This window comes from Rattus norvegicus, chromosome 7 (genome assembly GCF_036323735.1).
Source record: "Rattus norvegicus strain BN/NHsdMcwi chromosome 7, GRCr8, whole genome shotgun sequence".
Taxonomy (NCBI): Eukaryota; Metazoa; Chordata; class Mammalia; order Rodentia; family Muridae; genus Rattus; species Rattus norvegicus.
The window spans coordinates 15,905,309-15,933,004 of NC_086025.1; the positions used below are offsets into that span (position 1 = coordinate 15,905,309).

The 27,696-nt window shown below is 45.0% G+C and overlaps 1 protein-coding gene and 1 pseudogene across 8 annotated transcripts; both read right to left on the reverse strand.

Moving 5' to 3' along the window:
• Nucleotides 1-210: 210 nt before the first annotated feature.
• Nucleotides 211-21,800, reverse strand: Smokwl3 (sperm motility kinase W like 3). Of its 8 annotated transcripts, none has more exons than XM_039080478.2 (11): nt 20,171-21,800; nt 14,053-14,202; nt 11,501-11,700; nt 11,222-11,362; nt 10,186-10,517; nt 9,220-9,373; nt 7,898-7,935; nt 6,488-7,309; nt 6,214-6,416; nt 2,096-2,266; nt 211-1,932 (listed from the first exon to the last, which is right to left on the reverse strand). In XM_039080478.2, exon 1 carries the CDS (start codon nt 21,654-21,656, stop codon nt 20,175-20,177), a length of 1,482 nt encoding a protein of 493 aa, XP_038936406.1. In that variant the 5' UTR covers nt 21,657-21,800; the 3' UTR covers nt 211-1,932; nt 2,096-2,266; nt 6,214-6,416; nt 6,488-7,309; nt 7,898-7,935; nt 9,220-9,373; nt 10,186-10,517; nt 11,222-11,362; nt 11,501-11,700; nt 14,053-14,202; nt 20,171-20,174. The 8 variants fall into 8 exon arrangements, with proteins under 8 accessions (XP_038936406.1, XP_017450658.1, XP_063120567.1 ...); XM_017595169.3 differs by having other exon boundaries at nt 12,228-14,202; XM_063264497.1 differs by adding an exon at nt 2,598-2,760 and having other exon boundaries at nt 11,501-14,202.
• Nucleotides 21,801-22,528: 728 nt separating this feature from the next.
• Ddx21-ps4 (DExD-box helicase 21, pseudogene 4) lies at nt 22,529-27,286 on the reverse strand (annotated as a pseudogene).
• Nucleotides 27,287-27,696: the final 410 nt, after the last annotated feature.

Here is a 27,696-nt window from a genome sequence, read left to right on the forward strand (position 1 = left end):
ATTCCTGGCCTATGTCAGCTTTGATAGACTTTTCTTTGTGGTGTAACCCGTGTGTGTCCTCTTGAGCAGCTCTCAGGTCAGTCTTAAGTGCATCTCAGGGTGTGAACTCAGGATGCAGTCTTAGGGTGACTTTGAGGTCCATGCTTAGCACCAGGAAATAGGCAGCAGAAGGGTTGAGTAAGAGGCCTGGCTTAGATGAATCCCAGAGTATCATTCTCGATAAGACTCCCGGACTGACAGGTTTATTTTGGCTTCTAAGAGCAGGAAATCTAAGGTTAAATATTTCTCTGATATACTATCGGAATAGTCAGAAGACCAGGCCTAGGGATCTGATCTCCTGTCCCTAGTCCAGCACATAGGTAGGAGGAGAATACATTCTTGCATGCCCTGTCTTTAACGTGAACAAAGACCATGTGATATCAGGAACCAACACAGTTGCTTCATGATGCTTGTGACTTGCAAGAGAGAGAAGCAGCTGGATCCATGGTACAGATGGAGGCTGAGGCAGGCCCTGCTTTGGTTCTTCTTCAGTCAGAGCAAGAAAGTCCATCTGTCCAGCTGTGTGGCTACATAGCTCAGGACACCTGACACTTGACCTCAGTGTGTGTCCTACACTTCTGCTGGCTTGTCAGCCATCCTGTGTGGTACTCAACCAATCCTGTATATTCCAGAGATTTCCCCTATGCCAGCAGTGTGCTATGCTAGTTCTTATAAGGATAAACTATCCTGTGCTTGTTCTGGTGTAGTGCAAGATGTCAGGTAAGGTACATTCCTCTTGTGAGCATTGAATCCTCTGTTCCCAGTCACATTCCTGACCTGAATCTTCTATACAGACGCAAATGTGCTCTTCCAAACTGGTAGCTGACACCTAGGCTGCTTTTGGCCATGAATACAATCACACACTCCCTCCCGTGTTCCTCTTCCTTTCATTCTAGATGTAGAGAGTGGTGTGATGGCAGTATCTCCTGGAACCACCCACGACACCACCCTAGGGCCACTGTACTGCTCTGCTGCCCTGCACTGCTTTTCTACTAATGGTGACCTCCTATGGAGTTTGACAGAGAGCATGGCAGTCACAGCACTATGGGTCATAGAGGCAATGATATGACAATATGAGTCTCCCATGGGTCATTTCTGTGAATGGCAGCTCCCAAATTCTAATGGTGGAATACCTGAATGATTCTACGTAGGTGTAGTGTTGCTGAGTCCTAGACCTATAAATAAATCTGTAAGATTCTCATGTCAGACACCTTGTCCTTGGATTCATTTCTGAGTGGTATCTGTACTGCTTTGAGCTGTGGGTTTCTGAATTTGTAGGGGTGAATCTTGGAAATATCAGGCTCTGAGCTTTGTTTCCAGTCAAACAAGTTTTAAAAGGGCCAATAACCACAAAGGACAGAACTTCAGTTTTAATGGTAACTGTGAGTCCAGTCTATTTCCAGCCCCTTAAAGGGGTAAAAATCTTTCTTGGATTATATATCAAGTGAGATGGACTATATATCAAGTGAGAGAGCATAAGGACCTGACACTTCCAAAGTCAGGACTTGCAAAATTATACCAAGGAATGTGTGAAAAAAGGCCTGTGGATACCTGGGCACAAGATTCCTGAACCTGCTATCCTGAACAGACAAAAGTTTCACAATCATAGTCCTGGTTGCAACAGCATCAGCCACAGGCTTCTCCTGTGGAGTGGGGCCTTCTTCATGATCTAGGCTTCAGACGTTACTAACCTTTGACCTGAGTTTGTCAGACCCTCTGAATGCTAGAAAGTCTGAGGAGACCTTGGTCCTTGCACCTTTATCCTGTGCACAAATGTTTTTCAAATATTTCATGAAGATGTGACTTGGCCTTAGATGGGCCAGGCTTCTTGGATGTAGTCCATCTTCTAGTCCTGGGCTCATCAGGTAGAACAATCTCTTCAGTATCAAGAAGCTGAATGTGGAGAACAAAACGAAGGAGATTGTATAAATGGAGGGAATACTTTTTTCAGAAGATATGTTCCCAGCTCTTTCCCAATAGTTTTTGAACATACCAGACATTCTACCACTCTACCAATGAAGAAGAAAACCCTCATTGCCATTCCTGTCCCTCTAACCTGATGTCTGAAGAATCAGAAGCTTTCTGAAATGATAGCCAAGGAGATATGCAAGAGCTGAGGGAGTCAGACAGGGAGCTTGTGTGTGCTCTATCCACTGTGTCAGCAGCAGCCATTTTTGGAAAGAGTTGATTTCTGCCATGCTGCCTATCCAGAGGCTTGCTAGACAACCTGTAGAAAATGACAGAGTTTGAGCACTCAGAAATTCTGCTGTTGGTTGCCTAATTTTCTTCTGCATGGCCTGTACTAGGGAACAACATGACATCTCCAGGTCTTTGTTCTCCTCCGTACAATGGGGTGAAAACTGGAAACATCCAGTCAGGGGTGTCCTCAAGTACAATCAAATGCCTGGTCACTTGTGGACAGACTATGACTGGGGATCAAGTTTAAAAAACTTAGAGAATGGGGTGAGCACAGAGAATATGAAGATCCTGGGTACTCAAAGAGAGGGAGACACAACTACACCTTCAGGGATCATATGCTGAGTTATAGAAAGCATCACCTGAGTTATCAATGTACAGAAGACAGTCAAGGAGACCCACATGCAGATCCTGCAGTAAATGACCAAAAGATTCTCCTTGGAGACTCAAAAGCTCAAGTTCTGTGACACAAATATAAACACATCCAGAGGTGAAGATGATGACAAAAGGGTTCTTTCTCCATAGCTGAAAAATATCCAAATGATACTTCTGAAGAGTGCCCACTCTACTTTGCACAGCCCAACAGTCATACAACAGAATTTATATTTTAATGTGACTGTGCCCTCTCTATTTCCTGGTCTCATAGGAGCAACGTGAAGATATAGTTACACACTGCAGATATGCCACTGTCCAGAGATTTCTTTGCCTACCAGTACCTTGCTAAAAACACAAGCAGGGCCCTAATGACCCAAAAGACTTCAGTAGACTTCTTATGCCTTTTGTGCAAATATTGGGGAGGAGGGTAAAAGAAACTTTCTGATCACTTAACAAACAAAGGGTCTAGATCACCTTACTACATTTGAAAAAAGTCGCCTGGAATCTGCTCATCATGAACCAGAAGAGACTCTTTCCTCCAATGACTGACAGAGTTCTATCCTCCACCAGTATTGGCTTATCGGAGCCCAAAGATGTCACTGCCATCCAAGCGTGTTCTACTTTCTGGAAAATGAATTTTCAAAGCTGGATGGAAGATTTATACATGATGATAAATGTTGGGAAGAAGTCTGGAGGGATCACATGACTTGGTGATACCAAAGGCAGGGCTCAAAATGGGAGGCACACAATGATCTAAAAAACAGTATCCATTGAGAATCCTAACATATCCATCAACCCGTAGAGAGAAACTTATCACACACTAGACTGTGCCTTGATCAGAACAAATGTGATCCAAGATGAAAATGCGTGAGAGAATAGTGAGAAGCAAGCCAACTAAGCTCCAGTTCTCATTCTGTACTGCCACCCACAGTAGAATAGTGTATGCATGAAGCTTGACCAGTGATTCCAGACTGTGGGTACCTGTCCTGCCTCACTCTGCTCAGGTACCTAGAACTCAGGAAACCCCACAACTCACTCAGCTTCTATTTAGAGCATATGCCAGCCGACCCCTCATTGCAACATCTTCCAAACTTTGTAATGTATCAGATTATGGGAAGGCTGTACTTCAAAGAAGGGAACATGACATAGTCTTAGAGACAGCAAGGACACAAGAATGATAAGGATGCCAAAACCCTAAAAGATGACACTTATGACATCTATGACAGTTATGATCATTTATGACATCTAGTAGTACCATCTGTCTTTACATATTTGTGGGAAGGCCAAAGGCTTTTAGTAGATTTGTCTTTCAGTACTGGACTATAACTGTTTGGACTCTGCCTGGCTATGCCTGAGCCTAGCCTTTCTAAAAGGACTATTTAGGCTCCACAATAACAAATGAGTTCTCCAAATTTTAAGCACCATCTTGAGCATCACACATTTGAATACATCACTGGGAATTTGATAGGATTTCACAGTTTTTCTCTTTATCCACATTGGTCTCATGTCTACCAGTTTCCTTGACAATTAAGCCCATGAACACAACATTGCAAGTTGTCGTTTCAACTCCTTCTTGCAAGCTATTTTATCCTAACTGCACATCAGACAATACAAGTGAGGAGGTCTTCCGAGCAACCATCTGAGAAAAATGACATAGTCTACCAGCCTAAAGCAGCAGGGTCATTGCTAGGAACCAGAAGGAGACATCCCCAGGAAACACTGGCCAGATGTGACAGAGACAATCTTGGGGGTTTGATAACTTGAAGGGATGGAGCAGGGGTTCAGGGGTCTAATGGCTTAGAAGGACAGCATTTGCTGTTTTTTAATACATCTTGTATGTAAAGTTTTATGTTGATTTTCATGAACATTCATATGTACCACAAAGAATAGTAAAAGCATTTAATTCCATTATGAAGAACACATGGCATTTCAGGATGTAACCTCCAAAAAAAGTGATAGTACCAAGCCAGATTGGGTCCACCCTTGAGACTGGGAAAGCTTAGAGTACAGCATAGCATTCTGTGAACCCAGAGAGCATGGTTGCAGTGTAGCCACAATGTCAGCAAATGGAGGCACAGCAACATTAGAGACCACACTGACCTGTATCCCAGTGGCTGCCTATGTTAAACTCAGAGGATCCTGGGATTTCCAGGGACCAGAAAGAATCACAAATGTGATCCACGGATCTGTCGTGAGCCAGAAGAAATTGAGAACCCTGCTTGTATCTATGGGAGAAGGAGCCCACCTCTCCCCGAGTTTTAAATAGACAGAACATTCTACTATGTAGAGTATGGGGCATTGCCCCTTTAGAGACATCCCAATGTCATTGCTTCATATCCCTAGAGAATATGGTTCTCACAAAGGTCAGCTTGCAGTCATGGTTTCCGTCTATGTTGGTCTTAATAGGTAAAATTCTCTGAGGATCATCATGAGAGGATCTGTCACCTCTGTATTCCCTTCAAGTGCTTCAGAGAATTGAGAGATGGATTAAGTGCTCTAAATAGTTTAGAGATTGATCTGGGCCATGTCTGGAAAGAATGGGGTATGAGTTACTGCCTTTTGCAATGGATGGAACTGCTGCTTTGGCTCACCTCAAGAGGCCAAGGACATGATGGAGAAGGTGTGAAGACTTACATGGTGGAGGGATATCCTGAGATATCATTCCCTTGTCTACTATACAAGGAAACCATACAGAAGGAAGAAGATGTCCACACGGCTCACAGTAAAGGCCTAGTTGTGAAGTGAAGTGGGCTCATTCTAGTGTTGTTAGGACACTGGGCATGGCTGACATCTACCCATGTTACACAAGAACGAAGCCTGATGTGAAAGGTCTAAATGTGCAGTAAAGCAGGCTTACTCTAGAATTGTTAGGACACTGGGCATGACCAAGAACTTTCCATGTTACACAAAGAGGGTGGTATGAGTTGGAAGATATGGAAACTGTGTCAAGGACATGGCTGTGAGAATGACTGAAATGGCTGTGTCTGGGGAGGAGACTGTTTTACCAAATAAGCCAGGATGAAGGAAAGATCCTGAGAAACTTGATGAGTTTCTCTGTTGTTGGGGCAGTCACTGTCAGGAGAGACCCCAGAAGGGCCTTAGTTTCCCCTTCACACAAGGACACAGTGTTTTACTTAACTCAGTCATGGACAGACATGGGTACATTTACCAAGACACAACCAATACCCTGTCCTTCCATATATCAATAATTTAGAATCATTGAGTTGTTATTCTAGTCAGTATCTAGCTCACACCTGCATCACATAGGATAAAGATGTACAGGGAACATCCCTTACAACAGTTGCAGGGAGAGTGGTGGCTCTTGTCATTTGCAACAATGTTTCCAACCTCACTTGCTTACGATGTGGTACAATCAAAGACTCAGCTCTAATTACAGGGCCCTCAGACTGCTCGTAACAGTTTCTTTTTACATGAAATAGATACATGTCCTCCATGCCTCCTGAGAACAACACCCCAGGACATCAGCTATGTGTGGTATGAGAGGCAGGACTGAGCTCCACTTTGTACCCTCTCCTCTCATAGTTGTTTGGAATCCCAGTATCTCAGCAGCAAAGACTAGGTTTCCTAAGGTGATCATCTTACCTGCATCTAATAGATGAGGTCCATAGTGATGGTCAATTCTGATTGCAAGGGGAGACTATGGAAAGACCATATGAATGGCAATCTCAATCTTGTCCTTCAGATTTGTGGAGAACCTCTGAGAGCCTCGTGTCAACAGTCATCCTAACTGTAACACCTTCACTCATCTTCTGGGAGGTAGGACTATATAGATTTGTTAGTGATGCCTAGAAGACAGAATTGGAAGCGTTACGGTGTTAGCCCTCAGACCCGTTTCCTTCTGTGGACTCCCTTCTACCTTGTTGTCCTCATGTCAGAGGCACATTGATCCTTGAACAGGTTGTTGGTTATTTACAGGAGATGGAGGTCCCAGCGAGAAGTCACGTGTTTTTCAAAGCATCATTTGTCCATCTCAAACTCTCTGTCACACTCAGAGCTTGGCCTTCACTCTTTTGACGCTTGGTCCAACTTCTTCACTGAGTGCAGCACACTAGAATAGGCATGACCTTTGGAGAGATGTTGTATATTAAATGTTAAAGGTGGAGATGGAAGACAGAAAACCCAACATGGGTCAAGATCATGTGAGAAAATCCCACCCTTTGCTTTCTGGACTCCCAACTTCTTCAGAAGTTGTGAATGATACCAACAAGAAAGGAATGAAAACAAGTCCTGTTCTGAGTTTTAAGTTCCTTCTCACCACTGAGTTAAGATTGGTGTTACTGGCTTGGACTTCTCACAGGTAAATAAGAGCACATTGTGTATGGACTCTGGGTACCCTCGTGTGGGCTTACACATCATAAAGTGTTACAGAAGGAATAACTTACCCATAGAAAGTTCTAGAAAAATAAAGGTAGAAAGAACAGTGGCAAATAAAGTACTATGCTAAGAGTCGATATGACTTAACGTTAGAGAACTAAGCTGGGATATTGAGGATCTCCAAATCTACAACCAAGACAACTCCAGTAGACAGAGAAGATTGTGTTTTGCGACGGGTATCCAAAGAAGGAGAACAGCACATCTGTGGGCCAATGCCTAGGCTCCTACTCCCGAGTCCAGTCAAGTATTTCTCCAGCATGTACTGGCACAGCCTCAGATCCTTCAGGTTCTTCACCTACAAAAGCTTTTCCAATAATAGGTAGTAGAGTTCAGTTACTAGGTCCTTTATGAGTCTGAGGAAGACCTCACTTGAGTTAAACTTTGACCTTCACAGGATCTCCAGGAAATATACATGCTACCTGCCCCCACATGCATGGACACACACACACACACACACACACACACACACACACACACACACACACACACAGCAAGAGAGAGAGAGACGGAGAGACATAGATAGAGCAAGGGAGAGACAGACAGAGCAGTAGACAGGCAAAGAGGCAGCTAGGCAGGAAGAAAGAGAACGGAGAGAGTCAGAAACTGATGCCAAGAATGAGAAAAAGACGGAACAAAAGATATAAAAACAGAGAAGAGATAGAAGAGACAGACTACAGACAGGATGTAGGGGAGAGTGAATAGGTAAAGGAGAAAATATGTAAATAATTTAAAATGCTTTGCAGGGCTACATGTTCTCAGTGCCCACACCATCTGTTTAAATTAGGGTAAGGTGTATAAGCACCATAAATACCTAGTAGCACTGATTTGGACTTACTCTAAGAAGCACAATCTAGCTGCCATAAATGCCATGAAAGCCCGACAAGTTGCTAACCTTTATTGGTGGGAGGGGCTCCACAACTGTCAAACGACCTGGCAGAGGAAAGAGAAAAAGAAAAAGATCAACCTGAAGGCCAACAAGTCTGCTGTGAAATTTTTATCTATGCCTAGAAAGTACCAGTCAATGACACAGTACATACATCATAGTGTTGAGCTGATGGCTGAATGGAAACACTGTCAGGTATAATATGGGGAGAAACTGAGAGGGCCAGAAAGGACACTCTACAAGATGTCAGCTTTGACCCTAGGTAAAATGAGAAGCTAAAGCCTCTAGTCACATGTCTGACAGTTATCAATATTGAGCGGCGAGGTGGCCACTGGGAGAAATTCATGATCTTTATTTATAACTGTCAATTAGTACAGGAAAAGTGACCTGGAGGGAGAGTCTTCACAAAGGAATCCTCTAGATGACGTTCTCCTGTGAGCAAGTCTGTAGAGAATCGATTTCATGATCTTAAATGACATGGGAAGTAACAAGAATTTTAGCAGTGCCACTCCCTAGGCTTAGGGAAAGACTTCACAAGAGCAGAGGCCTTTAGATGTGCACTAGCAAGCAAGCCTACATGCATGCATTAATTTCTCTACACTCCTGCCTGTGGATAGAACATGGATAGCCCCTTTGTAGTGCCTTGGCTACACTGTGCTAATGCAGTATACCAGGAAGTGTTAAGTCACTGGATTGAAATGAAACTAAAAATATTTTGTTTCAGATAATCACACTGACACTTAAAAACAACAACTCAGACAACAGTGGAAGTTATCTGGTGGTTCTCTTAGTCAGTCAAATTTATCAAACGGTAGCTCCCAACTCCTGCTCGGTGGGACCAGGTGGGCATGGCTTCACTCCCTATCAATGTCTGATCTCCATTCATATTCTAAGAACCACATTCAGGGCGTTCTCTCAAGGGTTAGAGAGACTCTGTCAGTGCCTGTCATATGTCAGACGACAGCAGAGAGGAGTTGTCAGAACTCTGAACATCTCTCCACTAATGACCTTCTAGGAAGTACCAATAATGTCAAGAGGCATTCTGATACTAAGCTCATTGCTTCCCCTGTGCCACCATGTCACTGAGAGACAATTAGTGAGCAGCATCCTTCCTAAAGCATGGGTGAAGAGCAAGAGAAGAAGGCACTCTGCAACAGTTGGATACACAGATTTCCCACATTTAAGGAATAACCAATAACACAAAACACCATCGCATTTGCACTTGGACCTTTCCCAAGCCCTAACCAGCAGAGGAATTCTAGGTCTTGGCACTGAAATGGATGACCTATATGACACTTGATGGTGGCAACCAGGGAAGGGAGGGGCCATACCATGTTGACCAGATATCCACACTACAGATGCTTGTGACGATGCAGATGAGGTTGCTTGACACATTGTTGGTGCCCTCCTGTCTGCAGACAGAGGCTTTTGTTTGGCCTGCCTGGTAGCCACATTGAGCAACTTCTTGTGGGAAAGCACCAGGATCTGCAAGGGACAATTGAGAGTATGGAATACCATGGGATGATAAGGACAGCGTCCCCACTACTTCTTCACATAATGACACTGTACTGAGACACTGGAGAAAAGATGTGTAAATAGACGAGAGGGTGAGCTTCCCAGGAAGACAGTCACAGGGATCAAGTGCCCAGAAGTAGAGGACAGCAGAGGGTGTGCAGATGGTAGAACTTTAGAGGATATTCCCATGTTCCTACACAATCAGGTCAGTTCTGGTATTGAGTATTTAGTTCTAGTATTTAGAAAAGAATCAGAAAAGATGGAATCAAAGAAAAGTGGTTTTCTGTGCTGATAACTAATCACAAATTCTATGGTGCTGAAGGATACAGGGATGACTGTGTCCAGTGGCCCCATCTTGTGCTGCTTCTAGGCATTACAGAAGACCAGCTATTCAACACACTGTGTTAGTCAGATTCCTGTTTTACAGCACTAAGCACCCTCTATAGAAAAGGAAGCTGGAACCCAGAAGTCAATCAGAGTGGGAGAACTTTCCTCAAGTGCTAGGCAGGACTGCAAACTGACCAGTGAATATCGGAGTGTTCAGGGAGAGCATTCATAACCTATGATGTTCACAGAGTGAGGAGAAATCAGCCGCACCAGAGACCCTGAAAGGTCTGTTCATGGGACACACCACCCAGGGAGCCCTCAGTCTCTATCAGCACTTCAGGGCTCTATTCATCTAGGCCTTCTAATTTGATGCTGGAACTAAAGGAACTTTGGGAAGTGGGTTGAGATCAATCACGTAGTGAGAAATCCACATGGGACCTCCCCATCTTCCTCACCTGGTCTTTCCTTTGAAGTGTAGACACGGTCCTCTCTGAGACAGAATGTTCCAGGAGATTGTAAAGTGTATTTTTTCACATATTGAACTGGATTTTTAAATCAATAGCAGCATTAGCTACAATTTCAGTTCAAAATCAGAGGTCAAGCGGTTTTGCCTTCACTGAGAGATCAGGTCCAGACTTTCAGGTCAGACTCTGCTCACCAGTGACAAACAGGGAAGGACTTTGGTGCACAGCCTCGGGATTTGGGCTCCAGGCTGTGTTGCCTCAGTCAGAAAAGCCTCATGGCCCTCGACTGCTTCATTGTATGTCAGAGTCATAGTTGGTGATATCTAAAAAGAGGACAGGGACAGAGTGTAAGAGAACAGAGGATTGAGCTAGGTCATTCGGCCTGTAACAACCCAGTGTGTTATTTGTATAGCTAAGAAAATTCCTGGACAGTAAGAGGGTGTGCTGAGGGAGACTGAGTGTCTGCATGGGAGATAAAGCCAACTACAGTGCTGGTGTAAACCAAGGTTCAGGATTACCTCTGGTGACAGTTTTTATCTGCACTCCGTACCGGCTTAGAAACTGACATGCAAAATCAACGATGGTTAGCCACGTGCAGCAACATGGCCTGTTGTTTCTGGGATTCCTACACTGTCTCTATCAGGATGGCCTCCTCATCTTCTGACAATCCCACCACCAGCACAACAGTAGTGCACACTTCAGGCCTTTGGCAGGTAGCAATACCCAACACTCCCAGGGTCTGTGATGTGCGTGGAGAACAGCATTTCACTAAGAGATGAAACACAATAAATGTCCTTTTAGGGTGTCCATAAATATCTATCACAGTATCAAAGACACTCGTCAGGTCCAGTCATTCATGATGGCTGCCTGTCACATGGCTGCCATAGCCTTCCTTCTCATGCCTTCTTTCTCTCCAGGCTCAGCTCCACAGAGCTGTCTTCTCAGGGACAGTGTTTCCCAACAACCTGTACAAGGATGGGAACTGACAGTTTTATTACTGTTTTTACCTGTTTTGATGCAGACTTACCTCACCACCTCTGTCTTCCTGGATGTCCTGGACTCTGCCAGAGTGTCAGCTCCTTGGGCACAGCTTGTTTGTCACACTAATGCCACTGGGATCTGGCTTCTCCTGAGAGCCTTACACGTCACAATGCTTACTGAATGGCAACTGACAAAAGGACAGATGACACCAATTCACATAGACAGTTTAGAAGCTGTGCTCACATCTAGAGTGAATTTACATCCTTACTCCTTGTGGGTAAGAATGACAGGACTGTGAAGAGAGCAATGGCTTCCATGATAGTACCTGAGGACTGGAGCAGGCAAAGTCCAGGACGTGAGGAACAGGTTGCATAGCAAAAACGTGGAACCCAGCTTTCTCAGACATCCCACAATTTGAACACCATCCCAAGTAAAGCAGTGGTAGTGGTCAATGGTCCAGAGCCAGTCACTGACCTACAGAGGCCCTCCTCTGTGTTCTTCAAGTCTCAGGACTGGGAAGCAAGGCTGGGGAAGATCAGGGAGAAGTTGTTGTCATTGGCTAGCAGGGCTGTCACTAGGAAGACACCAGAATAGAATGAAGGTCTGAACAGGTCCTCAGGGATTGTACCCTGTAGCTTCCAGGTACAGTTGTGGCCCCACATCACTTTTGCCTGCAGCCTCCCACGATTACATTCCTCCTCTGCTTTCTGTTTCCTTGGTGACAGAAGGCTAGGTCTCCTACATGCACAACCATCATATGAGCTTGAAGGGCAGAACAGCCTTGTCAAGGATAGTTTCCTGAGACATTGGCTTAAAGAGGAGATGGTGACAACATTGCAGGTTGAACTGAAGGCAAACAGATACAGCTACACTGTTCATGTCCAAGTTCACTCATACAGGCATTAGAGTGTTCAGCAGCCTCCCTTGTCTTCGGGCTCCACATCATGGCACCCTGTGTTCTATATGTACTCGGGCGTTCCTCTTGTGTCTTTTTGTCCTACTGAGGACAAACTTCATTCCTTAGACCCCAGAGTCTGTCCAAGGTACTGCACATTCTCGCACACTGAAGTCCTCCAGAGCGTGATTCTGGACAGAATTCCTGGAGAGGCCTCAGAAATCTCTGTACAGTCTTGGCTTCTGATCACCAGAATATTAATTTGATTGGATCAGAGTTCCAAATATCTCTTTTCTTCTCCTGACTCAGTTGAAGAGTACGTGAACACAAAATTAGCAGAGTGTTCCAGGCTTTTTAAGAAGTCTGTAGGACTGTTCAAGCTCCCTTAGAAGATAATGACAATGGGAAGGAGGAGGCCTCCTTGGCTTTCCTGTCTGCAGGGTTTCTCAACAGGGTTTCTCAGGAGTGACCTTCACTGATAAAGTTTATGTTTGGTTTAGCAGGAGGTGACCCTCAGGGCTCCTGATGGGGTCACAGGTCACCAGAACACCTGTCTCTTTATCCATCATAACTTTTGCTCTAGTGGTTTGGCAGTGTCCCTTGCTCTCAGGAAGTGTTCTAGTACTTGCAGACAGCATGTTTCACAGTGATTCAGGCCTTTGATGTTCTCTTTCAAACTGGGTGCCCTTCAAGAGTTCAACATATGTGCATGCTCTGGGCCTCTTCCTTCCTGATGAAATTCTCCACTCAGGAAAGATTCTGGTACAGGCAGACATCCTATTTCACAGTCTTTCGAGCTCAGAGGTTCTCTCAGAAACAGCATGACTTTTAAGTGGTCGGGATATATACACTATTTTTCTCATTTGGGCACCGATGTCCACATAGACAAGACTATTTCATTTCCTGGGTAATTACACAGAGTGAGGGATCTTTCAGTGCACCCCAGAAACTTACTACTCCCTTCTTCTGGTCAGATGCATCGTCCATCCAAACCTGGTGGATTCCTGCGTGCTGGTGTTGACTCATATCCAGAAGGAACACTTAGCTCTCACCCTTGCAGTCCACCTCCTTTGAGGCCTGAGCATCTTAGTCAGTATTAAAAGGGGACTCATTTTTTTTTTTGCACCGAGAATCCTACTCTCATAGTCCTCATGTCCTTAGTGTTCCCACAGCGACATTAGCACAGTGTTGGGGCAGGCAGGTTGGTTCATATGGAGACAGGGGAATCCTCACATTATTGTCAAGGGCAGAATGGCACTGTTAGATAATCTACTGGCTCAAGTGATTCTGCCATAGATATAGACAAACACAGTTGCTCAGCCCATCCTGCAGCTGGCACAGGATCTTCCAGAGACTGTCCATCCTGAAGGTCCATATGGACAAATGAGGACATGGAGGTCCAGATCGACTTTTCAAATGTGTTCCATGAATTGCAGAACAAGATTCAGATCAGAGCATGGGAAGGAAATGTCTCCATCCAGATAGGAGATAGATGGAATTGGGGAATGAAGATAAACGAGGACCAGCTCATGTATCCTATCAGAATGAGTGTTATTTGGTCTTGAGGTACAGGGATCGAAGGCTTCTGCTCACATCTTCTTGCCTGATTTCAGATGGTTTGGGTGGCTACCAAAGAGGCCCTGTTCTTGTGAATCAAGTTTGTGTGGAGAATCCTCTATCATTATGTACATACCTCATTAGGGGATAGGCTGTTGTTTTATTGTTTGGGCGTACGGAACTAAAGTGTGGGAACCCGTCTCTCCCTGGTCTACAGATGCTGGTGTCCATTCTTGGCAGATGCTCCACAGTGATACAGGAATCACAGAGCTCAGGCCCTTGGTGTTCTTCTGAGCTGCAGGGAGACTTTGAGGGGGCCCATTAGATAGTTGACCATTGTTCCTCTGCCAGGCATAGATTATCACTATAGATTCTATATGGACACTTGTCCCTGTGAACAACAGTCTCTTGTTTATTCTGCATACCTTGCTCAGGTAGGAGGATTTTAGTTTGTGTTTTCAGTCCAGTGTTGCTAATTTGAGTTGGGATCCTTAGCAACAATGAGCCACTGTCCTTGTACTCAGGAATCCATGACTGTCCTGGCCTCAAATCCACCATTATCTGCAGGAGGGAAACTGAAGGAGGGAAAGAAATTAGTTGTGAGGGGGACTTAAACCCAGGTGCCCAGGACAATGGCAGAACCATCCTTTCTCAGAACCTCCAACTGAATGAGACCTCCCTTTGTAGATTATAACTAGGGGAACTGCAAAAGCACTCAGCAGGAAAGGACACTGGAGCAAGTACAGAGAAAGGAGAAGTTATGGATCCTTTCCCTTTTCCCGAATGACTAAAGACTGCACTTGAGAGAGCCAGTGGCCATTAAGAACTGCTAAGGAACAACAATGCCAAGCAACTAGAGCTTCCAGGGACTAAACCACTACCTAAAGACTATACATGGACTGACCCTGGACTCTGACCTCATAGGTAGCATTGAATATCCTAGTAAGATCACCAGTGTAAGGGGAACTCCTGGGTCCTGGTAAGACTGAACCCCCAGTGAACGTGATTTTGGGGGGTAGGGCGGCAATGGGGGGAAGGATGGGGAGGGGAACACCCATAAAGAAGGGGAGGGGCAGGGGTTAGGGGGTTGTTGGCCCATAAACCTGGAAAGGGAATAACACTCGAAATGTAAATAAGAAATACTCAAGTTAATAAAAAAATAGATAAATAAAAATTAAAAAACCTAATTATTTTAATTATTCCCCAAAGCTATGACATTATACTCTATTCATATGTCCCAGGGAAACATACCAAGTTTATGTACATATACATATTACACTACACTCCAAGGTAAATGTAGAGATTTAAGCTTATTGCTTTCTGCTTGAATGTGCCCTACCATCTCATCTTACAGCAGTACTCCTCTGCCCACTCTTACCTGAGTAGCTTTATGGAAAACTTCCTATCACTACCACAGCTGAGATCCAGCATCTGTACTTTCACCATCGTTTATTTCATGTGAACTAGCTTACAGGTCAACTCAAGGCAACATGAAGTTGATAGAACTCATAAGTTTATGAGGGTGTTGAGGGCTACCCATAAGAACAGATGGGTAGCAGCCCAGATCAATAGACATATACCAGCGTACCTATCTTAAGGCAGAACTGGAAGGGTTGTACTTTATAGTTACCAATTCACTGGCACTGAGGACTTATGTCAGCCCAAAAAAGAAAAATACTACCTCTATCTGCCCTAAAGCAAAGGGACACATTATTAAATCTCGGCACCTAGTGTAAATAGCACAGGAAATGAGGCTTCTGAGATATCAAAGTACTCTGATGTCCTGTTGTAAAATCAAATGCTGGTTTCTGTTGTTTTTTTTCCAGAGCTGGGGACAGAACCCAGGGCCTTGTGCTTGCTAGGCAAGCACTCTACCACTGACCGAAATCCTCAACCCCCAAATGCTGGTTTCTGATCCCATGAAATGTTCACAACTTTGGGAGAGATACTAGCTTGTTGGAAACACCACTATTCTGGACTCAGCAATGGCAGGATGAAGTAAAGCCTCTGGTCCTTTCTCATCCTTGAGCACATCAGAGAATGAACTATATCCAAAAGGGACACATTAACTGTTAATGTCGCAGAAAATTCTGAGGCCTCAAGAATAAAGGGAAAGGGTGCAGGAAAGCCAGAAACAAGGTCTGTCTCTCAAATCTTAGTGTTATAGGTAAGTGCCACTGTAAATGTGATGGTTTGTTATGCTTGGCCCAGAGAGTAGAACTATTTGGAGGAATGGCCTTGTTGGATTAGGTGTGTCACTGTGGGCATGGCTTTAAGACCTACTCCTAGCTGCCTGGAAGTGAGAATTCTGCTAGCAGCCTTCAGATAAAGATGTAGAACCCTCAACTCCTCCTTCACCATGCCTGCCTGCATGCTGCCATGTCCCCACCTTGATGATAACATCTGAACCAACTAAATGTTTTCCTTACAAGGGTTGCCTTGGCCATGGTATCTGTTCACAGCAGTAAAATCCTTACTAAGACAATACCAAACCATTTTATCATTTTAAAGACCATTTGTAGACTAGTGTTGGGAGCGATGCCCTTGAAGCCCTCCATTGTTGATGTTATTATTATGGTTAGAATTAAGTATGACTGGGTTCATGAAAAATCCCCAGCCAGATGCAGAAGACTAATACAAATCTGGTGGTCAAAATAATAATCATATGATAAAGATACCCAATGTGATGACCTGTAACCTTTCTGAAAAAAACCAACATCCTACTGACTAATAGATATGACAAACCTATGACTTTTCTGACAACCTGTCAACATCAGCCTACTCCCTGATCATAGGAATATTGTGTCCTTGGCCTGCATAAATGTTTTTTACTTCCCCCTCCCTCTGTTACACATGTTATGATATGAATTCAGCCTTGGAGAAAAATAAAATTGTCGCCTTGATCAGAAAAAAAATAAAGAACTGCTAAGGACATTGACTGCTGGATGTCAGCATGTTGTGTATCAGGAACCTAATGGATCACCATGTCCTTTAGGGTGAGAGGGAAGAGTCCACATGTGTTGTTGGGCTTTGTCTCATGCTGACTCTGGGATACAGAGAGTACAGACACTCTATGTACTGTCTGAATTTAGGTTCCAGAGGGACTCTATTGACCATCATCTGCAGATAAACACAGCAGCTACAAATCCTAGAACTTAAACAAATGGAGGATAGAATTGATGAGGAGATGGTGAGTGGCTGAGACACCTGATAGATACCCGAGTGAAAGTGTGACAAAAGACAAGTTCAAGTTTTCCACAGATCCAAGTGACAGGACAAGTGCACACCCTGAAGTGACTAGCATGCCAGAAAGGGATTGCCCCTCCCCATATAGGTTGGACACTTTCCTGGAAATTTGGTCAACTTTACGCCATTTGGGATGGAAATGTTTGTTTACATTATGCCACTGTCAGATTGTCCACTGCATTTATAGTACATTTTCATGATTAATGATTAAGTGCTTAGGGAAGTGTGGATGGTAGCTCATCTAGCAATAGGAAAGAGGTCAAGGAAATCATTGTGAAGAAGCCAGTAAAGAGCACCGGTCATGACCTCTATTCTTGTTTCTGCCTCTAAATATCTACCTTCAGTTACTATGACTTCCCTCATAATATTTATATACATCAGTTTTAAATTACACAACACTTTCCTCAACAGCCAAGCAAGACCCACTGCTCTCTATGTTCCTGGCAGCAATGAAGACAAAAACATTTGGTGAATACTTGTTGGATTGTGGCTCCAGCTCAGGGCAGCCTAATCCCAGAAGACTCATAGTAGCTTCCTAACTTATTGAAAAATCTCAGCTGGAGAAATCTAACGAGACCAGGGATAGATGGTGAAACGTGAGAGAAAAAGCCAAGTCAGTATAACTGGGCTGCTTTTCAGCTATACTTTAGAGTAGAAAGACATTCCTGTAACACTGAAAATGTTGTTTCAAGGTTATGGACCCTTTGATTTGGATAGGAAGGGTGCGCGCGCACGCGCGCGCGCGTGCGCGCGCACACACACACACACACACACACACACACACACACACACACACACACACACACACACACAGATCCATAGAGGTGCCTGGTGACACTTTTTACTTAGAACCACCACTGAGTTTGAAACGCCTACAGGTGCATGTGAAGGAAGGTTGGGGCCTCTAGACTCTGGGATGCCACCATGAGCCCCATTTCTATTTGGCTCTGTTCTTTCCCACTGTTCTCTTCACTATCTTGTCCTTTCCAATCCTTAGGACTCAGGAGAGTGCACCCCTCAGGTCTTTTCCATGTATGGACCTTCAAGACTGCGAGAGCATGAGAGTCAAGAGGAATTTCAGGAGTTTTCACCTAAAGGAGAAACTTAGTTTATTCTTAAGTGACTCAAAACACCGCACTATCAGAAAAAGACACCATCATATACATCATATACAAAGATTGATTCTGGCTGTACGTCACACAGCTTCCGCCATGGCCCTCTGTGCATTCTATTTGTTTCTTCCAGGGTCTCTCCTGCTGTAACTCTCACAAAAGGGTCTCTTCTGATGCCCTGGACTACCATGCATGCTCTTTTGTCTCTTACCAAGTTAGTTGTTTGCATGCAGAACTACACCATCATTTTTGTCTTCCTGATTTTCCTGGATTCTGCCAGGTTATCTGCTGCTTGGGGACAGATAGGTCTTCAGGCCTAAAGATCCCTGGACCCAGCAGTGTGTGAAGGCTTGGGACAGAGCACGTTTTTATTCAATGACTTCTGACTGGATAACTGATCATAGCATGACACAGAGTAAACCTAGAGCACAGGATTGAATCTCAGATCTCATTTTCACACTGAAAGACTTGTTCCAGTTAGGAAAGAATGACGTGAGCCTATGAAAGAAGACTTAACTCTAGCAATGAACTGGACACACAGATGTTGTAGGGAAGAACTTGAACAGGCTCTGCCCAGAATGCAAAGAGCAAGCTGGATGGCTAGGACACTGAACCCTAACCATGACGAAGAGCCCACACCCTATGGAGCCAAAACCCCATGGAAATGCAGGGACATATGTCATGAGGCTAACCTCTGACAAATGAGGAGAGTCCCAGCTCCATGCTCTTCAGATGTGGAAGAGGACTGAGTGTCAGAAAGATGGCAAATGCTTAGGGAGCAACCCTTCTAGTTTCCCAGGCTTAGCCGCTTTGAGGTTCACTCACAAGTTTTGCATCTTTCTTGGACACAGTGAGAGAGATGTGCTGGGTGCCTACTCTTATCCTTCTCACAGGAGAGCAGGTCACACAGGCTGAGTGATCTCCATGATAGAAGCACTGTGTTTTGTTCTCTAAACCTCAGTGTGGGGTCCTTCAGCCCAGCACTGAGACTCACACCAGACATGGTAGACAGAAGCCTGGACTTTCCAAAGCTGGAGCACTTTTGGAATATGGTGCACAATCACATCCTGGAGGCAATTAAGCTCTCACACCTGAAGCCTGCTTCCCATGTCCCTCAAGTCTGCTGCTGTCTGCTGCATGCAGTGCCCCAAGCCTACCACAGTAGATTCTCAAGAGGATGGCTAGTCCAAAGAAATTTGAGCATTAGAGTGAGACCTCAGTGAGATTGGTTTGTATGAGAGACTGAGAAGGTGTGTCCTAGGTATGTAGCACGTGTGGGAACGTGAATAGATGTCACTTTGAATGCCCAGTGGCCTGACCAGGAGCTGACCAAGCCAGCACATGCACTGAATGCCTAGCGAAAGCAGCAAGAACAGAGCTATGGAGGGAAACTTTCCATTTCTGCTCCTTGTGAACTCTGGAGCAGGCATTTGCTGTACTCACAGGGAGCATAGGTCTCCTTGTTGGTAGCATAGCAAATGATGGGAGGGAAAGAAACCTAGGAGCCCACGGGTCAGTGTCCCGGGACATTTGGTTTGAGGTTTAGTTGCCTTGAGCCTGGTAGCAAGGAAGATCCCCTACCAGCTATTCAGCCCTGGTTAGTAGATGGTAAGTAAGACTAGCATGACACTGTACGACCAGTCTCTGAATGCCAGACTGGAACTTCTGGTGACACTGACCCCTCTCTGTTACATGCAGGATACATAAGAACTGTGTATCCACAGCTGAATCCCAATGTATTCATTCAAGCAGCATTGTCAGACCTCACAGGACTCAGTACACTCTGCCTGTCCAGTTCAATTGTAGGGAGACATGGAGGTGGCCCCTTAGTACTTTGACCACTGTCACTCTGCCAGGCACTAGGTCCCTAAGCAGAGTCTCTATCTGAATATGTTCCCCATAGAGAACAGCCTTATATGCCCCCTTTCAGACTGGCTGTACCCACAATCACTTGCTGATTATTGCTAGTTCGTTTACATCAGACACCACCTAGGCATTCTGCAACAAGATTTCTTCCTCAGATGGTAAGGAAATGAGCAGGGTTTTATCCAGCTGGAGTAGACATACTTCTCCCCAACCCAAGAGACCCCATGTATACTCTTCTGATATTTCCAGTGAGAATACATGAATAAAGACAGAGACAATAAAATTCAGAGTGGAGATGCACCCTCCCACATTAGCTTACCCTTTCATTTGGTTCTGCTTGCTGCCTTTTTCAGGGGAGCCACTCTCTTGGAGGATCTATGCTGGGGTTTTTTCTTTGGAGCCCGTGGGAGGCAGCAAAGTCTTGAGAGACAGTCCCTGATTCCTTTTCGGAGTCTCTTAAACCATCCCATCGTCTGAGGGGGAGATGATGTGTTCACCTCAATGTCTTCCTTATGTGGTAGGATTATTTCAACTCCCGACATGTTGTTGTAGACGCATGGGGAAGCCACAGGTGTTGAGTGGAGGGCAAGGGTAGAAGTGCTTCTCTCCTTCTTAGGATAGTATACTGCAATGGGAGGCATGGAGACACACCTGCTCATCTTGAGTCCTGATAGCGTCAGAGCAACAGTGTTCTGTTCTTTTGAGGGCTGTCTGTGGAGGAGGCCAAAGTTGGGCTCACTGGCCCTTCTCCTGAGAGGAAGGCCAAAGACAGAGGGATGTGCTGGTGATGGGGGTGGCGGAGGGCACTGATCCCCAGGCTTGGCTGGAGTGATAGATCCAATCTCATACCCTTCGATTACATGATTTCTTAAGCTCAAATATGCCCCCATTGGTTCATCGTATCTTTTCTGTTGGAGGGATTCCAAGATGTCATTGGCATTATACCCCATACCACAGAGCATTTCTATTATTTTGTAATCTGGGTCTGTCATGGGCGGGATGTTTACCTCACATTTCTTGATCCATGGGTGATTTTCAATTTCTTCTATAGAGGGCCTTAGCTCTGGGGAAACTGTGAGGATTTGGTGGATCAGGTTTTCGAGTTGCCCAGACAGGTGAGTTGGAATGGTATAGGTCCCCGTTGTAACCTTTTGCTTGATCTGATCTGTAGTGCCTCCTCTGAAGGGGAAGTAGCCAGTGGTCAGGAAAAACAACAGAACGCCCAAACTCCAAACATCTGCTTTTTTGCCATCATATGGCTCCCCAAGGACAATCTCTGGGGCACAAAAGCCCCTGGTTCCACACTGGGTTTTCAGCAATGTACCAGGTCTGCATTTGATGGCAACACCAAAATCTATTAACTTAACATTGCCCGCTGCATCTATCAGTATATTCTGTGGCTTGATGTCGCGATGGACAATACCACGGCTGTGGCAGTATCTTAAGGCTGATACAACCTGTCCGAACATTTTCTTCGCCTGTTCTTCTGGCAGTGGGCCCTCCTCCCTTATTAGTTCTACTAAGTTCCCTCCTGGAACGTACTGTAATATAAAATGAATCTGGCTCGATGTTAGGAGTACCTGGAAGAGGGAAATGATGTTTGGATGGTGCAGTGACTCCAATATGGTCATTTCAGACAGGATCCCCCTGATGGTCTTCTTACAGATCTCTACTGATTTGATGGCAACCAGGGCCTGCGTTTTCCGGTGCCAGGCCAATTTCACATTCCCAAATGAACCCTGGCCAAGAAGGAAAGCCATTCTATACTGACTGCGCAAAGTCTTCTTATTGGGGTTGCTGGCCATGAGGCTAAGTGTTCCCTGTGATCTGGTGAACACAAGTTGTGAGGTGCAATAACCTGTCAACTAACAAAATACAAAGCTATCAAGGAGTCCCACAGGTCAATGTTAACCTGCTCCCTGGTCCTTATGGACAAATTCAACAGGCTGGTCCACTGTCTTATACAGAGGACACTCATTCTTACATCACAGTGGTTTTTGTGAAGTCACAGCATGAAATGCACCAAGCAGATAAGGCTGTAAACCATAGTGGCTGTCTCCACTCTGGGCCTCAGGGAACTTTACATTCTCGTGAAAAGGAAACTAGCCTCTCTGAGCTTCTTCTTCAGCAGATCAAAGAGTCAGTATTTACTGTTTAGCAATTACAGGCACAACAGTGCCTGTGCTGCGCAGGGAAGTGCATTAAAGCTGCAACCTGAGAGAGACTTTGATCACCTCCCCAGCTGCTCTATTGGCTCCTGAGGCTCCAGTTAGAGGAGCAGCACCTGGGAAGTGCATTGAGGGTCCAATATCAGATTGATTACTTTGTCGTCCTCACATTATGTATGCATGCATTCATTCATTCATTCATTCATCCATCCATTCATCCATCCATCCATCCATCCATCCATCCATCCATCCATCCATCCATTCATTCATTCATCCATTCCTACTTCTTTCCAAAAGGAAGACAGAATGACGGTTACTCAGACAGGTCAGAAGCCTCTCTGCAAGGAAGGGGAGCTGGTAAATCATCTAAAAGGAATGAAGCACTGGGGACTTTGAGAGCAGGAGGGACCCTGGGGTGCCTATTGTGAAGAGTTTCTTCTTGGCTCTACTCACTTACCAAATCCTTTACTATGACTCCACTTCTGGCCTTTGATTGTGGATCTGGTACCTTTTGTTGTCACCTCTTGCTCATTGTCCTCTGAAGTTTCTACTTCCTCCTTGCTGTTCCTGCCCTGATCCAGGAAGTTCCTGCTTCCACCCTGCTGTCCCATGAAATCACCATGGCTGCCATCTGCTGCCCCTGCCCCCTTGATATCCTTCTGGGGGTCCTTTCAGCTCTGGCTCCTCAGTGGCCACGGTGAGCTGCCAGCATCTCCAACCGTGCCACTTCACCTGTGTTTCTGTGTCTGCTTCAGTGCAGACATCAAAACAAACTTCCGGTTTTCCTTTGAGGAAGACCATCCCCTTCATTTTGGCATCAATGTTCTTGCCTAGCTGCTCCTTGAGTTCCTTCCAAGCGTAGCTCAGTTGGACATCTCAACAAAGCACTACAGTATCATGGTCTCAAAGGCTGCTGGGCAGTGGATCAGGGAGCACTGGTCGACTGATGTGGTCCCTGATCTGTGGAGATAGAGCAGCTGCCAAGGTCTCTACAGCTCCTTTCTCCTCAGTCCGCGTCTCAGCTGACCGCTTGAAATGGCCAACAGCAGTGGGGGCACAGAGTCCAATAGTCTGATGGCATCTTTGCTGGAGGCTTTCAGTGTTTGTTTCAGAAGGAAGACCTATCCACTCAAATTTAGTGCTGGCTTTCCGCTCCACCTGGGGTAACTCGTACTCTTCTTTGGTAAAAGCAGTTCAAACCCCTATCCTTCAGCTCTGCCTGTTCTTCTTGAAAGATCAAAGACTCCATTTCCATTGGTGTACAGCTGTGAACAACCAGGTCACCCTCGGGGATGTCTAACCCACTTGCAGCCAGTAAAACCACAAAATTGCCATTTCAGCACCTTTCAGGGTGATTTCCTTTTGCTTCTGGAGAATGCCCCCATGTAAGAACTGGGCATTCCTGCTTTATGCATGTGTTTTGTGACAGCTCCTGCCATCCTTCTTGGTTTCACAGACATTGAACATGTCCCCTTGATGACCACTGTACCCTCGGAACATATCCCCACTCACCACTGTCCTCTCTGTCTCCTGTGCTCCACAGTTAGGGCTGCTTTCTGAGTCTTTTCCCAATCAGGTCCACCCATTCATACGTAGGTTTTGTGTATTTCTTAGCAACATTAAATACCCAATGAGAGCATGTTGCAGAGACAAAGCAATGTTTGGGGGTTGCCTTCAGAATCGTTCTTGTATGCTATACATAAAATTTCTTCCACTTGATCTTCAAAACCAACATCTGGTCGTCTTCATCCAGGACAACACATTAAAGTTTGGTGAGATCTAGCTTGCCATTCTGCAAGTGATCCTCAATACGAGCTGGGGTCCCAACCAGGATATCAATCCCACTCTGCACTTGTTCTTGTTGACCACCATAGGGAGTTTCACCATAAAAAACACTGATAGCTTTTATCGATGTCACTGAAGTCTTTGCTCATTTGATTTGCTAATTCTCTTGTAGGTGCAGCACTAGTATCTGATTGGCTTGGCCTCTCTTCCTCTCTTGAAGTCCACCTTTAAGTTACCCAATCAAAGGGACGGCAAAGGAGAAGGTCTTCCTGCTTACTGTCCATGCCTGGGCAATGAAGTCTGTCTCACTGGCGGAATGTCTTGGCTTTTAGAAAAAACGGGAAGTAAACCCCTCAAGCTTTGATCTTTGAGAAGCTTGACAGTCTCTTCGGGTATGGGAAAATTAGAGAAAATCCTTTCTTCTCTATGAGTATTTCCTTTTCTATCTCATTACTATGTTCTTCACCAGGAGCATCCCTGGAGTTGGAGTTTGGTTCGGAATGGGAGAGGACATTCTTGAGCCTGGGCTCTTCTCTCCCTTGTCTCATTAACTTCTTTCCCTTTCTTCTCCTTGGGCTTGGGCATGTCTGCCTTTGCTTCAGAAACTTCCTGGGTTTTGTCTCTGTTTTATTTTTTTTTCCCATTGGCTGTTTTCTTCTCAAGGGACTCCTTTTCTTCTGGGATGTTTTGCTTTTACAAGCATTGAGGTCTTGAGGCTCATCCTCCTTCTTGGCCTTGTTGGATTTAGCAGAACACACATCAACTTCAGAAGGCCCTTTCTCTTTCACTGCTTTTGCTCTGGAGGAACAAGTCTTTTCCATTCCTTTTGTTGCTTCTTCTGTCTTCGATTTTGGCTTCTCCTTTCTACTTTTCCTCCTGCTTGCATTGGCAGCATCTCCTTGCTCTCCTCAGCCCTGTCTTCTCCCTACTTGGATGCACTGGGGAGTTTCCTGGTATTTTTCAGTGTGAGCTACGCAGGTCTGCCAGTCCCTCAACTGTGTGCAAAGGAGAGAGAGCGACAGAGCAGCCTTCTACTTGTGATCCACTCTGCATCTCTCAATAATTTCTTCCCTTGGAAAGAGATGATGCTTACTTCCCCAGCAATTTCAGTTAGAATTTCTACTACTGTGAAAACACGCCATGACAAAGGTAATATATTACTGCTTTGTCATGTACAATATTTTCTTGTGGCTGGCTCAATGGTTGTGAGTTTCCGTCCAAATCATTATGGTGGGAAGTTAGGCAGCTCCTAGACAGGCAGCGCAGTTGAGGCGCTGAGTGTTGTACATCATGCTCCAAAGGCAAATGGAAAACTCCTTCCAGGCAGATAGGAGGAGAATCTCCAAACACATGCATACAGTGACACATGTATTCAAACAAGCACACACCTCCAATAGTGCCCCTCCATTTTCCACGCAAGTACAAACAAACACACGCAGTTTCCAAGCTCTGTGCTCTGTGTCCTCCCAGCTCCTTTTTTGGTCAGCATTTGTCTTGATCAAACAATGAACTTTCTGAACGTAAAGTACTTCTTTCTACGGGCTCCTTAGCTTCCCAGAAATCAACCTTCTTTGTGACTGTGACGGGCGCTTAGGTGCCAACCTTTGGGCAAGTATCTGTGAGTGTTTTTGAGATGTTTTTCTCTAAGGAACATAAGGCCCACCCTGCATGATTTTTGGAACATTTCCTTGGGGTGCATTTCCAGCTGCATCAAACTGTGAAAGCAACAAGATTCTCAACCATCCACTGCCTGGGATTCCTGACCATGAACACAGGGAAATCAGTTGCTTTTTCTGCTAATACCCTGTTGTTCCCACCATGAGATACTGTATCATCATTACGTCTGAGCCAGGACAAACCATTCCTTAAGTTATTCATTATTTAAGTCTTCATTATTTTCTCACAGAAGGAGAAATGGAAGTCAGAGAATTCCCTATCAACTCTAGAGTCATTCCATTAGTCATGTGTCTACTCTCCTTTCCAAGTCACATAAGTATTACTAATGCCTGCCACACTTTGCAGAGAAAGCAATTTTTTCAGACCACAGACTCTTCCAGTGATTTTTGTCCCCTCCCCCATCTCCTTCAACTGAATCTAAGGTAAATCAGCTCAGGGTCCTGACTAGAGCCTCAGTGGTGGAGGTGACCTGTGAATCTACATCTCTAGGTGGATTCCCCTACCAGACACTGTGCTAACTGGGTGTGAAGGTCTCTGCACCTGTGGTTGAGCGTCTTACAAGTTCTGATCCTCTAAGTATGGATAAAAGCTGAACCACTGGGGACAAGAATTACACACACCTAGTGTGGCTTCCTTCTTCTGCAATCAAATATTTCCTGGTGAGACATTACATATGGATCACAGTCATGATGCAGATGAAGACAGAATGCTAGGCACACTGCAAAGCTGAAAACGCTCAACCTGTCATCAATGGGCTCTATTAAATCTCAGCTCTGAATGCAGTTCTGAGAAATGATGAACCCTTCTCTTCAGTGATGGGACTGCTCAAATGCCTATTAGTCCCCTATTAATCCCATGTGTGCCCTATCAGTCACAGCCCTTGGGGATGCAGGAGTCAGAAGATGTAGAAAACAGGGCTCCAGCTGAGTAAACGTAGGTAATGGCACTGTGCCTCTGAAAGTGTCCTAGGGAAGCATCAAGAACAAAACTAGTCAACAGAGGTTGGTTTGTCCAGACTGAAGACCAGTCTCACTCTCCTTTTCATCCCCTCTGATCCTCCTCCTCTTCTTCAACCTCTCCCTCTCCCTCCCTTCCCTGTTTTGCTCTTCCTCTGCCTCCCCTTCCCTTTCCCCCTCCCTCCTCCTCTTCCTTTCCCTTCATATCTCTCGATCAGGTCCAGTTTTTGTTACCCAACTAATCTCAGTCATGAAGTGTGAGTTGGAGAATCATTGACCTCTCAGGGTTTGGCATCAAAAACAGCCTTTTCCTCTCCCAGCAGCTGTCAAGTGCCAATGGTCTCTCACCTTGTAGTTGGATTTCCAGTCCTTATCCCCACTTCCTTGTTCATAAGTTTCCCTCTAGTATAAGCTTGCTTTCTCTCATGCATATGCTGACAATCACTGTGAGTTCGTACTTCGAACAACACTGCTATTTCTCAGACATTGACTAGTTAACTACCACTGTGGCATTAAAGACCTTTCTAGTGCTTAACATTATTCAATTTCGCCTGCTCACTTGTCTGTGCTTACTCTCTCTCTCTCTCTCTCTCTCTATATATATATACTACTGTGAAAACACGCCATGACAAAGGTAATATATTACTGCTTTGTCATGTACAATATTTTCTTGTGGCTGGCTCAATGGTTGTGAGTTAGGGTTATATATATGTATATATATATATCTGTCTCCCTCATGTCCCTCTCTCCCTCCCTCCCTGCCCTCTGTGTGTGTGTGTGTATTTCCTATCACAAAACACAATCTCACTATCTCCCTATCCTCTCCTGTTCATACTTACCCCATGCCATCTTCCCCTATAATAGTGGAAAATGATTGTTGTGGAAGCTATACTATGTCTCCATGGCATTCACACCTTCTCATCTGCAAATTTTCATTATGGTGGTTGTATGGTGTGGTATGAGGCTTCAGCTACTCTATCAACACTGGAATTTCAATGGACCTCTTCTCAGACATTTTGTTGTCATGGTGGTTATCTGTATCATAGACATTCTGGACTTTTAGATCTATAAAACTGGCCCTGCATGCACTCCAGAAGTTCACCAATAGCTAGATATTGGTGTCAATTCAAAGCCCTGGATTTGTGCCTGAGAAGTATCTGGTCAGCCTGATGACTTTAGCACCCTTCAAGGAGACTGCTTACCTTGTAGTCCCTGAAAACATGGCCAGTGACACCCTACTCTTCAGGTGAAGTGCCAGT

Coding starts and splice junctions, on each gene's coding strand:
- Smokwl3 (XM_039080478.2), bottom strand. CDS start 21,656: ATGGCCAGCAACCCCAATAAGAAGACTTTGCGCAGTCAGTATAGAATG.